Source organism: Alligator sinensis, unplaced genomic scaffold (genome assembly GCF_000455745.1).
Source record: "Alligator sinensis unplaced genomic scaffold, ASM45574v1 scaffold847_1, whole genome shotgun sequence".
NCBI classification, from domain to species: domain Eukaryota; kingdom Metazoa; phylum Chordata; order Crocodylia; family Alligatoridae; genus Alligator; species Alligator sinensis.
The window spans coordinates 467,344-483,602 of record NW_005842797.1 but is presented as its reverse complement, the minus strand read 5'-3'; the positions used below and the strand labels follow the sequence as shown (position 1 = coordinate 483,602).

Below are 16,259 nucleotides of genomic sequence, written 5' to 3'. Positions count from 1 at the left end.
TAGCCCTGCCGACCGTGACCTCGCATTGTCGGCCCATGTTCATCTTGGAGTCAATGATGACTCCAAGATCCCTTTCTGCCTCCGTGCTCTCAAGAAGGGAGTTTCCCATCTTATAAGTGTGCTGCCGGTTACTACTGCCCAAGTGCAGCACCCTGCACTTGTCTGTATTGAAACGCATCCTGTTAGCATTTGTTAGCCCACCCTTGCAACCTATCCAGGTCTTTCTGCAGTGTTTCCCTCCCTGCTAACGTGCCCACCTCACCCCAAATTTTGGTATCATCAGCAAATTTGAACAGGTTATTTTTCACCCCATTGTCCAAATCGCTGATAAAGAAATTGAACAGTGCGAGCCCAAGGACCGAGCCCTGGGGGACTCCGCTGCCCACTTCCCCCCAGGTCGAATATGACCCATCCACCACCACCCTCTGAGTACGACCCTTCAGCCAATTAGCAATCCATCTGACTGTGTAGGCATCGATGCCACAGTCGCCTAGTTTTTTAATGAGGATGGGGTGGTCAACAGTGTCAAAGGCCTTGCTGAAGTCCAGAAAGACTACATCCACGGCGACACCTGCATCCAATGCTTTTGTGACCTGATCGTAAAAGGCAATCAGGTTGGTCTGACATGCCCTGCCCCTAATGAAACTGTGCTGGTTGCCCTTGAGCATCATCCCCGATGCCAGCCCATCACAGATGTGCTCCTTGATGATCTTCTCAAAGAGTTTCCCCAGGATTGAGGTAAGACTGACGGGCCTATAGTTGCCTGGTGCCTCCCTCCTCCCTTTCTTAAAGATGGGGACCACATTGGCTATCTTCCCATTGGCATGGGATCAGCTCCCCAGACCTGGCACTGGCACAACCAAAGATCCCTCCTGGGGGCTTAGTGTTCTAAGCCAAGATTTTTGAGGCGGCTACATGGACATTGCAGGCTCTTTAGAAATCCAGCCGGTTAATTGGATGCATAAGTATGAATTTGGAAACTTCACAGGGGTGGGGGCTGGCAGGGGTCCCCCCATGGTCCCCTCCCCCCTCTCCCAGGCCTCCCTCCTCCACCCCCTATTATTTACCAGCTGGAAGTTGGCTGCTGCTCCCTGCTGCAGCCACTGGGGACTGCCCAAATCATCAAAGCTCTCTGAATCTTTGCCAAAGATTTGGAGATCTTTGAATCGATTTGGACCTTTAAATTGGTCCCCTAATTTGATTTGGATTCGGAGATTCGGCCACTGAATCAAGCCGAATCTCTTCCAAAACTAATCACCACCTGAAGTTTCGCACAGCCCTAATAAATAATCCTCTGCAGGCAAGCCTCACTTTGCAAGGAGGAACTTACAAAAATACTCAACTACTCTTCACAATACCACTAAAAGATAGCTCAGGGATCATCAGTCCTGAATGTCTTTGCTTTGCTTCTCTGCCTTCAGGAGGGAAAAAGCAAGTCACAAAAGTCCTGATAAATTTCTTTATGCTGTGATCATTGGTGCTCGCCAATAATTACCTAGATCATTTTCAGACATTCAAGTACAAAAGTAAGTATGTCAAAAGGATACTAAAAAATACACTGGTTTCTTAAAAGCATACATCAAGCCCTGAAAAGAGAGAAGGCTTTCATTAAGGGCAGGAAGGACCAACAGTGAGTGCAAACAGAGAGGGGCAGGTTTTCTTTTTCTTATACATAATGTATTGGGGTTTCTGTTTTGCTTTAAATAACTGCCCTTAAAATTTTCTCAGATGCAAATGACATTTGGAAGACATGGGTAGCATCAAGACAAGCGTGTTTATTAAACTACTCATCCCTGACCTCTGAAATTGGGAGAGAGTCCATAAGACAAAAGCAGAAGCACAACACCTTCTTGCTCTAGGCTACAAAAAGAGACGAAAGACTGAAATACAATTCTGCTCCCAACTGCATCAGTATATGCTAGGACTATCTCCACAGGAAACAAAGCTCTTAGTATACCAGACCTTCTGGTATACTATAGCTTCTGCTTATATAATCTGATCCTATTGCTGGTTTTATCAGCTCAGGGTAATTCACCGAAGGGAGATTCAAGGTGATGTAGATCTAGTTGTGGGGGGGGTTTCACTTTACTTCCCCTTCCTCCTAATACTACAGGGAAAAAGAACATGCTCAGAATAAAGAAAGTATAGCCACAAGACACCTCTGCACTCTGCCAATTGTGTGCAAGCGTGAGGGGCGAGAAAGTTGCTCTAATTCAGGGAAGTGGGATTGGCTTTGCACAAAGCAGCCCCCAGATCAGATGAATCCAAATAGGAGACGTACATCACCTCTTTCCACCCCCACAGCCATTCTGTGGAGTTGCACATTGCTTGTAACCTAGAGTTTTTAAATATGCAGTTGTTTTTTTCTTGCCTCTAACAAAGGTCATAAAGAGAAAGGAATCAATGGCATCTACCACACCTCTAGAGGAGAGTGGGCTTAGGAGGAGGGGCTATCTTTACTTTTCAATAAGACTGACCTAACAATGAAATTCTTCTGTCCATTTTTCTCATGTGACAAACTATCACTCAGTCATTTTTCTTTTAAAATTTCATGCAGCCATTGTTGTTTCTTTCTATGTCAGATACTGGGCCCCATTTCCCATTAAGTTATTTTAGAGTGAGATAACTCAAGAGTAGACAGATTAAAAACATACTGTCAGAGCCGAATCAGTATTGGGGGGGGGTGGGGGGTGGAATACACTTTCTTACCGATCCTTCATTAAGAGCTTCATTAAAAAAAAAATAACACCCTATAAGAAGTCTTGTATAACCAGCATTACTTCCTCACAGCTGCAAGAAGGGTGAAGCAGAATTTCTCTCTTAAGATAGCCATTTTTTTGCCCAAAAAGTGGACATGATTAAAGCAGAATTTATGACTTTTCATTGACCCAGAATGGGGGTAGTTCAGCTATGCAAATGAACTGAAGGCAATAGACATCATACTTCTTACCTGAGTTAGGCTACAATTTGCTAGGCATAAAGGCTAGGGAGAGACATTCAAAAAGCCAGAGCCTGAATTGATTCAACCTTTGCAGGTTAGTCTAACCTGCCTAGGTTGAACCAATTTGTAACAGCACAGACATTCCCAGGAGGGGGCTTATTCCACCGCTTTCCCCAAGCAGGGAGTGAGCAGCAGTGGTGGTGGTCAGATTTGGGTCTGGTCCCCTGGGGGCAGTGGGGGGGGAATAACCCCCTCCCTGCCCCCTCTGCCTCTGGGGCCATGGCAACCCACCACTGCAGCAGTGATGCAGGGAGTGCCTGACAGACCCAGCTTGGGTCCCTGCCAGTGGGACAGGGATGGGGGAATTAAACCCCTCCCAGCCCAGACCCCCTCCCCACCCCCACCTGTCCCTACTTGGCTAGGGAGCAGAGGGGTGGGACCAGCCCTGCTCCACTGGAGCAGAGAGCTGGGATACTGGATGACTCTGGTTTAAGTTAAACCAGGAAGCAGTCTGGGACAGACATTGCATAAATGAGGATTGTTTTGAGCCAAATCAGTTAAGTCTGATACTACATTCAACTGGGTTTATCACAAACTGGTTTCATAGATTTCATAGACATTAGGGGCTAGAAGGGACCTCACAAAATCATCGAGTCCAGCCCCCCTGTCATAGGCAGGAAGTCTGCTGGGGTCAAATGATCCCAGCAAGATAAGCATCCAATCACTTTTTGCATGAGTGCAGAGTAGGTGCTTGCACCACCTCTGTGGCGAGCCTGTTCCAGACCCTGGACACTCAGACTATTAGAAGTTTTTCCTTATGTCCAGTCTAAATTGGCCTTCCAGAAATTTGTGGTGTTAGACCTTGTTATCCCTTGGGGACTCCTGGTGAACAACTGTTCTCCCAGATCCTGGTGCACACACCTTATACACTTATAGGCTGCCACCAAGCTCCCCGCCCCAGCCTTCTCTTCTTTAGGCTGAAGAGTCCTATGTCCCACAGCCCTTCATAAGCCTTGCTCTCTTGACCTTTGATCATGTGCATGGCTCTCCTTTGGACTCTCTCAAGCTTATCCACACCCTTCCTGAAGTGGGGGGCCCAAAACTGGATGCAGTATTCCAGCTCAGTCTTAGCGAGGAGTCAAGTACGAGGATGACGTCCCTGGTCTTCCTTGAGAGTTTCAGCCATTTTGAAACTGGTTTATGTGGACTGAATGTCTGTTCCGTTACAGGTTTAAACCAGCTTCTGATCACTTAAGCTGGTTTATGTGTAATGTCTATCCCTAGCCAAAAAACACTATGCTTCCTAATTCCTCAGTCAATTTCTTGCTTTCACTGGCATCATGACTGAAGTGTTATTTTTTGCAAGAATTCCTGAATATAAAGAGGAATTAGGCTCTTCATAGCCACTATCCTGTGATTACTTTGATGGAATAGTTTATTTAAACATGTTGTGCCCAGGACTGTCATTTTCTTTGCTTTTTGCTACTACAAAAGACCGTCGCTCATCTTATGGCACTGCCTTGAAGCATTCAAAATCACCCTGGGGCCAGATTTTTCGGGGCGGGGTGGGGGGAGCTTCCTCAAATGTACCTGGGACAACAGAACGAAATCCCATTCTAGTTCTGTATAGCATGCTAAACACCAGTTTTATCAGTCAACCAGTTTCATCAGCCACTCAATGTTCACGCAAGAAAGATTTTACTGTGGGTTGGTGTCAACTCACCCTAAATTTATTCTTCTTTAAGAGATCTTTTCAAAACAATCCCTGTCTTTTTCCAACATCCACATTTGCTCACACCTTCCTAATGCGATAATTTAATGTTACAGCTACTGTGCCTTACGAAATACTTTATGAGCAAGTTGCTGCAAATTGTATTGTGTTACTGATCAAACAATATTTATTTGAATAATAGATATTAACAAGTAGGTTTTAGGGGAGCTGACTGGTTTTAACATGTTAATGAGTTGTTTTTATTTAAATCATAATACAAGAAAATTTCTATCATTGCAGTGCAAGACATGCAAGTACATTTTAAAGAACTGACTGAGAAAACTTAAAAACAGTTCATGTATAGTTCAAAAGCATTTTCCCTTCCTCCTCCTCCTATAATGGCTGCATTTCTTATTTTCAGATTTCTGGTTAACTATAACTCTTCTAATTCCAACTTTCACATGTTCTAAACTAAATGTTGCAATTTTTTCAAAGAAAGATTTTTTTAATAAAACACGAATGGATTGCATATATGGCTAAACTGATCTATCAAAATTAAGACTAATTGCCCATTCTGCAAGAAGAATGGAACAACATATCAGACAGAAAGTGAGATGGGACTGTAGTACACAAAATGGTATTATGAAAGGACACTGGGACTGATTCTTATGAACAGTACTCAGAAGCTTAGTTTTGCCACCTGTGAAGGCCCCGTTAGTAGAACAGCATTTTTAATTACATGATGGGTCAAAAGGATCAGTATTGACTCAGTTAAAAAATTGCATGCAACTTAATCATCATCCCATTTCTTGTAACATTCTCAGGTCATGTTTTTTGGAAGTATCGTATCTCAGCATTCAATCAAAAGTGGGTTTGTTTTTCTTGAGAGACTAGTCATAATAAGAGCCCAATAGAATGTGAGGTCAGATCTGTGCAACAACTGAAGATAAGCAACTGTGGGAGTACCATGACATGGGTTGTGTAATGGCATAGAACTTCATAAGCATATTCCTATTCATGGCACAGTAATAGCAGTAACTGAAAATTATGAAGACTTAATAGATTAACTTCAAAATGTTTCTAAAGTAGGAATAGAATGAGAACTTACATTAAACAGAAAACCTGAATCCTATTCAAACAACTCCACTAGATTTGCAGCGGTGCTTATGGCTGGAAGTTCTCTCTGGGATGGGCTGGGAAAGTAGTGTTACAATGGACCGTTGTTGGAAAGTAGGGTTTGCATAATGTCAGTACTACATAGTACTGGCTGAAGGTTCTTATTTTTCTAGATCAAAATGTTTCCTTGTTTGTGTTGTATCAAGTCCAACATAATTAGTACTAAGTAGTAATTACCCCTAATGATTTCTTTCAAAAGAATATTTCATTTATTTTATTAGGTCATATGGCAACAGTGTACAAGAGATATAAACAGTTTGTATTGCAAGAACATATGCAACTAAAGCAGTTGATCAAAGCTGGACAACTTTTTCAGAGCCAATGTGTCAATAAGAAAATTGTTTTTTTCCTTTAAAATTTCTACAAAAAAACTAAACCAACCCATTAACCTGAAGTATCTAAGTTCTATCTTTGGGGTATTTAGAGTATTTGAGGTCATCATTTGCAGTATTGTCAAGTCTTATAATAGTTAGATATTTTATTTTATCCCAGCTCCTGCAGACAGGTAATTATTACCCCAAGCACACCCTAAAAATAAATAAACAAACAAATAAATAAATAAATAAAGTGTGGAAGGACAAATAAAATTTAAAAAAAGATAAATAATTTTTGTGGAAAAAATGGTGTACCACATGCCCCCTATTAGGATTTTCAGCTATGTTAAACAATACACATCAAACACTGCTTCACTTAACTTTTTGGCTGCTGGGGGAAAATGTCCTTACACAGAGAGAAGTTCAGCTGAATCTGACATTTATTTTAACTAAGCTCCAATGATAGAATGAGCTTCCTGTGGGTAAAAGCCTGCACTCATGTGCAAACCAACTAGTCTGCAAAGTTGCAGACATCAGCTTGTATGAACTTCATTACAGGATATGAATCTATGTGTGATCAATCCTGTATTAATTGCTTGTGTAGTTTAAAAGGTGTAGAAATTTTTCTTCTTGTTCAGCTTCAAGAAAAATTACTACACCTCCCTGCTTGCCATCTGACACCACCAGGGAAGGAATCCTGCCTGATCTGCACAACAAAGAGCACCTCACAAAGACCCTCTCATGGACCCAGAGGGACAGACCTTCATCTTCAGCTTCCTCTGTGCAAAAATGAAGTTTATTTCCTACTTATGGGGACTTTTTACCATCTTTAATTTTCCCTGAGCCTGATGAAGGGCGTGAGAGCCCAAAAGCTTGCAGAAAAAGACAATTTTTTTGTGATTTCTTAGTTGGTCTAATAAAAGGTATCATCTCTGAACCAAGAGTTTTAGATTGTTGCATTTCTTTTTTGTCTCAGACCAACACAGCTACCAAATACATCCCTGTATACTAACCTACTGCATGCACTAGAGATGCATACTTCCCAGGCATGCATCTACACCAGGAACACACTAACCTGATTGTGGGAATTAAGGGGATGGGAGGGAAGGGAGGGATAAACTAGGCACACACAAATGTATGAGATGTCTTTTATTGATGTAATTAAATTTTCTTGTTCCCTTTCTGACATGGCACTAACATGGATTGGTTTTTCTGTTTAGAACAGATGAAAAAATGGCAGTGCAAAAGGGAAAGCTTCCTAAAGACAATGAATAAAATCCCAGAGGTAAAATGGAAAACTCCCATTACCTTCAACTCTATCAACAAGCACATTTTCACTAATGTATTTATTAGGGCTCTAATTTTCATGCTGTACAGCCTGTGTTGATCACTGGGGATCATGGTTTTCTCTGATAAAGTAAAAAAATCCCCAATTTTTGGTTTAAAAAAAGTAAGCCAAAAACCACATTTCCATGATCAAAATGAAATGCCACTGACATACGTGTGTGTATATTTTAGTGGCATTTCATTTTGATCACGGGAAAATGTGGATTTTGGCTTACTTTTTTAAAATAAAAAATTGGGGATTTTTTTTTTTTTTTTTTTTTAATCGGAGAAAACCAGGATCACTGCTGATCACTTGCATGATTAAAGTTTAACACAGGAAATCTCACTCTTCTTGTTTTTATTACTGCTCGACACCAAATACACACAAAGGACCAGATTATATCCTTGGAGGTGCTAAATGGGACAAAAACCTGTGGGTTCTGGGGAAACCCGCCCACTTACCACTCCGGTGTTGAGATAATATAAGATGCTTCTACCTGCATCTAGAACACACTCTACCCCAACCATCTGCAGGTGGCAGAGAGCCACCTGGACACTGTAGCCAGGTGGCACAGTGTAAAGCAGTTGTAGGTTGTTCTAAACCCCTAAGGTTGGCATGGAAGCTGCAAGAATCTCTAACCTGCTCCTTGCTAGTGCTGTATTCTCTGCTCTGCTGAAAGGTGCAATGTGCAGCTGAGGATGTAGCTGTCAGCATCAGTTATGCCGATGCGTATACAACCTAGCTGCCATAGGCTGTGCTGTTATTTTCTTATTAAGCCTTCATCTGAAACAATCCCTTTGGATAGCTTTCTAAAACTCTTACTTATGGAGGTCAGAAATGGTAAAAAAAGAGAAAGAAAAGAAAAAGAAAAATGAAAAAAGACATATGACTACTAGGCCTGTGCGAGTAGGCTGCTATTCGATCCAGCTTCGGATCCAAGCCGGAGCTCCGGACCAGGTTCCCACTTTGATCCGGCCAAAGCTTCGGAGCCGCCTCGGAGATCTGGCCATAGGGTATAATGGGGAATCAATGAAATATCTATAACTTTGTTGTTGTTTGTCTGATTTGGATGAAACTTGCAGAAGTGGTAGCCTGCCTCTGCTAAGGGCATGAAGTCTGCCAAGTTTCAAGAAGATCGGTCCAGGGGTTTGGGGGAAACTGTACCCCAAATTCTTGAAAGCAAAACTCATGTAACTTCTATGTGTTACAACACAGTGGGGTGAAAAGTGCAGGGGTGATAGCCCCTGATGAGGCCATGAGGCATGCCAAGTTTCAAAAAGATCAGTGCAGGGGTTTGGGGGGAACTGCACCTCAAGCTACTGACAGGCAAAACTCGTGACGGGTGACACTGCGTGTGTGAAGGTGCAGCAGGGTGACAGCTGCAGGGATGATAGCCCCTGCTGCGGCCACAAAGCCTGCCAGCTCTTGAGGAGATCGGTGCAGGGGTTCTGGGGCCCTGCACCTCTGGCTGCTGACAGACAAAACTCATGACATGGGTGCTTGTGCAACTGACTGTCTTTGTCTTGGGGCAGTTGATTGTATTGATTCTTTCCTCTCCTTAGTCTCTGGTTTTGTAGGTGTTAATTGTTGCTAATTAACTGGTTACATTAGCTAGCAACTGTGTATTGAGCTGGTTCCTGAGTGAATCATGATTAATTGGTAACTGGTAACACAGTAGCCTAGCCACCAGGCCTGCAGTAGTGCCCCTCCCCCCCCAGACAGACAGTTGCACGAGCACCCATGTCACAAGTTTTTCCTGCCAGCAGCTAAAGGTGCAGGGTCCCAGAACCCAGAAGCCCTGCACCAATCTCCTTGATAGCTGGCAGGCTTCATGGCTGCAGCAGAGGCTACCATCCCTGCAGCTTTTACCATGTTGTGCGTTAACACACACAGGGTCATCTATGTCACAAGCTTTGCCTGTCAGCAGCTTGAGGTGCAGTTCCCCCCCAAACCCGTGCACCAATCTTCTTGAAACCTGGCAGACTTTGTGGCCTCACCAGGAACTACCATCCCTGCAGTTTTCACCCCCCTGTGGTGTAACACGTAGACATGACACGAGTTTTCTTTCAAGAATTTGGGGTGCAGTTCCCCCTGAATTCCTGCACCAATCTTCTTGAAACTTGATAGGCTTTATGCTCTCAACATAAACTATCAACCCTGAAAATTTCATCCAAATCAGACAAAAAACAACAGAGTTATAGATATTTCATTGATTCCCCATTATACTCTATGGCTGGATTTCCAAAGTGGCTCCGAAGCTTTTCCGAACCGCTTTGGAAAGCCTAACGAAGCCAGTGCTTCGACCCGTACATGTTGCTTCAGATGCTGAGGTGTCAGAAGCTTCTCCAGATCCGAAGCACAGGCCAAAGCCTCGCACAGTCCTAATGCCTATTGCTATCTGTCACGACCCAGTGATTTTTGTGCCTCGGCACTATGGAATTTCCTGGCCACATGAGAGCTCCTTTGCACGGCAGAGTGTTCTGCTGCAATTGAGAAAGAGAGTTCCCGCCAATCTGCAGTTTCCTTTGCAGGATGCATTTCTTCTTTGCAGCACAGAAATGCACGGTGCAAAGAGTTCCCGCCATTCGAATGTAAATTTGTGCCCCGCTATTGGCCAGTGCTAAATTATTCACACGTGGCGGCTAGTAATTGGCTCGCTGGCCGTTTAAAATTCCGCGCGACTTCCGCCCAAGTCGAAGAGCTTTGAGCACGCTGCAGAGTGCCTCTGAAGTTATCTGACTTGCGGCTGCCGATCAATAGACTGATCACCTATCGATCTTTCTTCCCGTCGCCGAGCGCAATCCCAGACATACCCCTTTTCCCCGCTGGCTTCGAACTGCGGACGGATTAACTGGCTTGGGCCCCGCCAGCTGGAACAACTCGCGTGGTTGTTCAGACGACTGGACCACCTGCGTCGTGATTGCAAGCGGCGTGAGTAAAGTTTTTTGCAACCAATAAGTTGTGTCTGCCTCTCCATTCACCAGCCCGCCCTGACGTACGACCAATTTCTAACGCAACTCGAGTCGGCTCTGGCCGTCCGAGGCACTATCCAGTTATTAACAGTTCATTTACTTATGACAAAGAAAGCTTCTTTAAAATACTAGCTAAACATCCATGAAGCTCCATAAACAGGCTTATATTTTAAAACAACCTGCTTTCTTTTCCTCTAATATGAACAAATGTTTAATTTTTATAAAAAATATTAGATCCTTTTTCAAATACTTTTTATAAACCACAACTAGACTGGGTAAACAAGACTCTATGCAACAGCCCAAAAGACAACTCAAAACTGCCTCCTAAGCAGCAACTCAAACACTACCATAACTATCAGTGCCGTTATCTTTCAGCTTCCATTTTCCAATAAGAATGACAAAAAAGGAAACAATTTAGTTTACAATGTAGCCAAAAAAACAAACAAACCACAACTTAGCAAAATCCTACCCATTTAATTCTTGCTTCTTATTACTATTGTCAGCTAAAATGAAACTAGCCATATACACAACGCAGGGGCTGTTACTTACTCAGTTGTCTGTGGGACACATTGGAAAAAAACGGATATGCTGAAAGTGATTTCCAAAAAAAAGAACTGGGGAGGCAGGAAACCTCCCTTCAGTTTATTTTGCCTTGCAAGTCACTTTTGATGCATATTGGGTACAACTACACATGACAGTGTGTCGCTGTACCAACACGCTACAGCGACATAACTTCAGCAGGCACAAACTGTGATGCTGACACTACATTGCCATAGCATCGCTACAGCGATGTAGCTGCTAAAAGTAACCAGAATGGTGCTGGAATGGTGCTATAATGTCTGTTACTGTGCCATCATTTAGTACTTCCTAAAGCAAGTACTAAATGACAGCACAGGAACAACTGCGTTGTAGGGGGCATGTGTAGATGTGCCCATTGTTTTCTATTCCTTGAGATTCAGGTTATTTTAATTTACACGTACCTTGTGCCTCTATTGCAAGCATGACTGAAGGAGATCTGCCAGCCAGATGAATGTTGTGAAAAGAGATGTGAGGAAAGCAGCTCGTTCTCCAATTGTCGTGAAGCTATAAGCTAATGTTGTACAGTGTAGTAACTGCTCAAAAAAGCCCAAGGTTGAATCAATTCAGTCTTTGCCAGTTAGTCTAAGTTGGGTAGATTGAACCGACAAGCAAGTGAACAGACATTCACTTGTGATTCTAGAAATGCAGCCACATGTCTGCAGTCACCCAGGCCAGAAGCCAGGGGATGCTAGAACACATCTCCATGTTTGGGTGGAGCAGACAGCTTGGGCCAAGGCTAGCCTGTATACCCTGCGAGGGAGATTTGTGGGGAAGGTGCAAAGCATCCTGGGATGCTAGGGGACTGTGAGTTAAATTAATCTAGAGGGGATCTGGGACAGAAGCTCAACAATCCAATTTAACCCAAATCAGCTAAATCTGATATTACATCCATACAGGTTTATCTTAAATTGGTTTCAGCCATTTTGAGCATGGTTTGTATGTGCTGAACTTGTGTTGTGTTACAGATTTGAACGGTTTCTGATCACTTATACCAGTTTAAGTGCAAATTCTGTCCCTAGTGTGTGTTGCTCTGAATTCATGGTGTGGGATGTTTCTGTACCAAACCAGTTGGTAGTGTGCAGTAAGGCTTTGATCTTGAAAAAGCTTTGATGTCTGATTTTCTATGTGTACTGCGATTATCTCCACTGAAGTTAATGTGAGTACTCACCGTGCATGAAGTGAGATAAGCCTTGCTTTGAACAGTTTTAAAGGCCAGCAGGCACTTTTAGAGTTAAATTTTTGTACCAGTAAGTGAAGTAGGAAAGTTATGAACAGAAAGGACAGACTAAGTAAAATAGATAGCAATACCTGTTCTTACCAATCATACTGTACCTCAAAGGAAAAGGAAACTTTCAGGTTACCCACTCTCTATAGATTGAAAGCTCAAAACTGTTTAATCTTTTCTCTCTCTCAGGTTGTTTTCCATGTTGATCCCAGAGCACAGAAAGTGTCAGTTAAAACCTTTTTGCTCAACAAAACGCGCACACACACAACACAGACTCGTGTGAATGAAAATCTACATTCTTACTTGGTGTGTGCAGCATAGCGTGGTGTGCCACATTGCTTGAAGTCAATAAAGCTAGCTTACACCAGCTGAGGAACTTCCCCAAGGATGTTAATACTTCTAAAATAGTTTGTGTTAGAATTAAACAAAAAGATTATTCTTAAGCTAACCAAGTCTTTATTTGGGCATAACCGTCTGGCTTAAATGACTTTTCTTTAAAAAAAGCAAGAAAAAAAAAAAAGCATATAGAGTCAATAGGCTGTTGTCTCAATATTCTGTTTCCAGACTTGAGACGATTTCTCTCTGGATGAATTCCCAGAAAACAAAGTCCAGTCATCTGGCCTGTGGGGCTTCCTATGGGTTTGGAAATTTGGTGTTTTGGGAACTGAGGCAGCCCATTGCCCCACTGCTAAATTTCTATATCTGTGTAGAGCCCCACAGGCCAGATTCAACCCACAGGCCAGAGGTTCGGCATCACCACTCTATACCAAAGAGAATTGTGCCCAAAACTTATTGCCCAAAGCACACAAAATGGATCCAGATCATGCCGGGACAAGAAATATAAAACCTGCCAACAGATCTCCACCACCCCCACAATTACTACACCTCACAACAGAGCCATCAGCATTCCTGGATCTTACACCTGCACCTCCAGAAATGGCATCTCTCTCATCCAGTGCACTAAATGCCTTGATGGAAAATATGTAGGAGAGACCAAACAACAACTGCGTACCACAATGAACGGACACTGAAAATCTATCAAAGGCAAAAATACCCAATTACCCGTGGGTGCACATTTCTCACAAGAAAACCACTCTCTCTCCAGTCTCTCAGTTCTAATCCTTAAAGGGAATTTACAAAACACCTTTTGTAAACAAGCCTAAGAACTTCATTTAATTAATCTACTGGATACAAAAAATCATGGACTAAATATAGACATTGTATTTATGGCATATTATAACCTGTCTGTCATCCCATAATCCCAAGTAACCGCTCTACATTTTACCTGCTACATTCTATCACCAGGTCAACATTTCCCTCTCTCCCTACACCTACCTGTTTCACACCTATTGTCTCCCATGGCCTCTGATCCCCACTGCCATACATTTTGCATATTGGCTTCTATTCCATCCAGGATACCACAAAACAACAGCAGACTCTCCCTATGCCTGAAGAAGGCTGTTTGTGCCTGAAAGCTTGTAACAATTTTTCCAACTATTTAGTTGGTCTAATAAAAGATACCACATTTAACCAAAGAACCTTGTCTGCCAGAGAACGTGGAGAACTAACCAGCTCCATCATTAACTAGAGATCAAGTTGATCTAACTGCTCCTGGATCCTGTCTTTCTCCAGTTTTTTTTTTCTCCTTTATATTTACCTTTGTCTCAAAATTAACCCAAGAAAGTAAACTTACACTGTGCAGACCCAGATTCTAGTAATGTAGGAAGGTGGATTTGTACTCATCTTCACAATGGTTCATATCTAGATTCAGTCTCAGCCTTGGTATGATAAACCAGGCATAAAGTTACTATTCTATATTTCCATCATATTCTTTCCCTGTCAGTCTTTACCATAATCATAAGAGCTTTCCCTTTACATTGTATAAATTAGATAGGCTTTCTGAGTTTCATCTGCCTCTGTGAGGAGGCAAATTATCTAATCAGAGGCTGAAAACTTACCATCTCTTGCAGCTGTACGTTATTTTCTACTCAGCTGTGGCTTGTTGGCCAACTTAGTGAATGGTTGGCATGCATTGGGCTATGTGCTGCCTTCAGACCCTCAAGTACAGCAGAATCTCTATCAAGAAGAACTGGAGATCTTGATGTCACCTTAGAGGCTTAGGCAAAAAAGTCCTAGGCTGCTATTCATATGACAATATTCAGTAAATGTGGGCCCTCCTCCGAGGCTGAAATTAGAATCACAACTATGTAACTTCCTGGTTTAGGGTTCCTATTCCTTTCATCTGAAAAACACCAGCATTTGCAAATGCAGTTAAATCATGATAGCAACTCAGAGCTAGAGATAGAATTATACAAATGATTCCACCTCAGTGATTTCATTTGAAACTGCTGTGCTCATTGTTTTAATGCAATACAGAGCACACTATTAAATTACTACGGCTTTCTAAGAATTTTGAATGTGAAAATTCTATGAACCAGGAGCCTTACTTGTCACTTCTGATTTTTTCCTGACTCTTCATAGCTGTTTCTTATCTTAATCCCTTGCAAATTCTCTCCAAACTGTGAATACAGGATTTGGGGTGAGTACAGGGCTGGATGGAGGATTTAGCTGTGTTGGCTGTAGAAAGGGGGAGATGCATTGCCTGTTCCCAGCCTTGTTCTCTCCAACCACCACCTTGGGCAGACCCTACTGCCAGGGCCTTTTAAAGTCCCCAAAACATTTAAGAAACCCCCCTCCCTTCCCTTCTGTGCTCATAGGCTCACCCTCTCCCCTCCTTTCTCCCCCATCTGCCACTACTGCTTTCTTCTCTGTCCTGGGTGAAGGAAAAGCTTCAAAGCCTCTCCTGCCTCCTCCAGCCAGGCTATGCAGAGGCTGGGCTCAGCTGAGCAGTGGCAGCAGCAGTGGGTGGGGTGGTTCTCTCTCCCCATGACTGCTCTTGGGGGACTAGGCAGGGTGGGGAAACCAATCCCCATCCATCACGGCTGCTGCCACTGTCACTGTTCCCAGTTGAGTCTAATCCCCATTCAGCCCAGCTGGAGAGGGCAGAAGTGGCTTTGAAGCTTCCCCTGGTCCCACCCCAGATAGTTAGGAGAGCAGAAGCAGCAGGTGGGGAGAGGGGCAAAGGAAGAGGAGAGAGAGTACCTTTGAGCATGTGGGGAAGGGGGGATTCTTATGTACTTTGGGAATTATGAAAAAGTCCCTAGAGGCTACCACTATGCAGCGCAGTCCAAACGGGCAGGGTGGGGGGGTGCATTTGCACTACTGTACCCCCTCTGTATCCACCCATGGGTGAGAAACTGTTACATTTCTGCATGTGAGAACCAAGCTGAATATGCAACCAGTGGTTAGCTAGACATCTGCATCCCACATTTGGCAGGAGTCTTGCTAGTTTCACATCTATGTTTACTTGGTCGGTGAAGAAATCAACATGTCATAAACAAAGTTTATCTGTATTTTTGAGACAACCAAATACTCCCAATATAATGTAACATGCTCACTGGATATACAAATATACTATATTTTTTATCTTGTGAGGCAGGTTTATACCCTTTCTTAATAGCCCTGGACTATGTATAGCTTTGAGAAGTTTAAGTGATAGCTTCTGTTTCCCTAATTCTGCACAGCAGGGGAAAGTAGTACAAGTTCAATACACTATGGTTAGTTAATGAAGCAACTTCATCAGGTACTGCTAACGTTCTCACTTGGTAGTGACCACTATGCCACAGAAAAACCTGATCCAAGGAATATGGACTCAAAACAGTATTACCTTTGATTTCATTGGGAGCAGGATCACTCAAAATAAACCAGAGGAAGATTTAATTAGTCAAAGCTGGCAACATTTTGCATTGTTGCCAGCAAAGCTCGCAATGGGTGTTGCTAAGGCAGACAGCATTTCTCATGTTTAAGTTTGCAATTGTGGGCATATCCCACAAGACCCAGTCTATTCAATGGCTGCGTATCTTAGGCGAGTCACTGAACACCAACTATTATGCTTGCTAAATAACTCATCTAAATTATTGCTCATTTGTGTGAATTTCACAAGGGCCAGTATCA

The 16,259-nt window shown here is 43.0% G+C and overlaps 1 protein-coding gene across 5 annotated transcripts in view; it reads right to left on the bottom strand.

Annotated features, from left to right (window-relative positions):
* The window catches only part of LOC102378008 (tyrosine-protein phosphatase non-receptor type substrate 1-like), a 27,348-nt gene extending 12,362 nt beyond the window's left edge, over window positions 1-14,986 (bottom strand). For 2 of the 5 annotated variants that reach the window (XM_014525403.1, XM_014525407.1), the window contains exons 1-2: window positions 14,693-14,885; window positions 14,204-14,487 (exon numbers count right to left, since the gene is read on the bottom strand). In XM_014525403.1, the coding sequence (XP_014380889.1) occupies window positions 14,204-14,206 (3 nt within the window). In that variant the 5' untranslated portion in view covers window positions 14,207-14,487; window positions 14,693-14,885. Of the gene's footprint in view, window positions 1-13,938; window positions 14,043-14,203; window positions 14,488-14,692; window positions 14,886-14,968 lie in introns of those variants that run through there. The other 3 variants (XM_014525404.1, XM_014525405.1, XM_014525406.2) reach the window with 3 other exon arrangements.
* Between the last annotated feature and the right edge of the window lie 1,273 nt (window positions 14,987-16,259).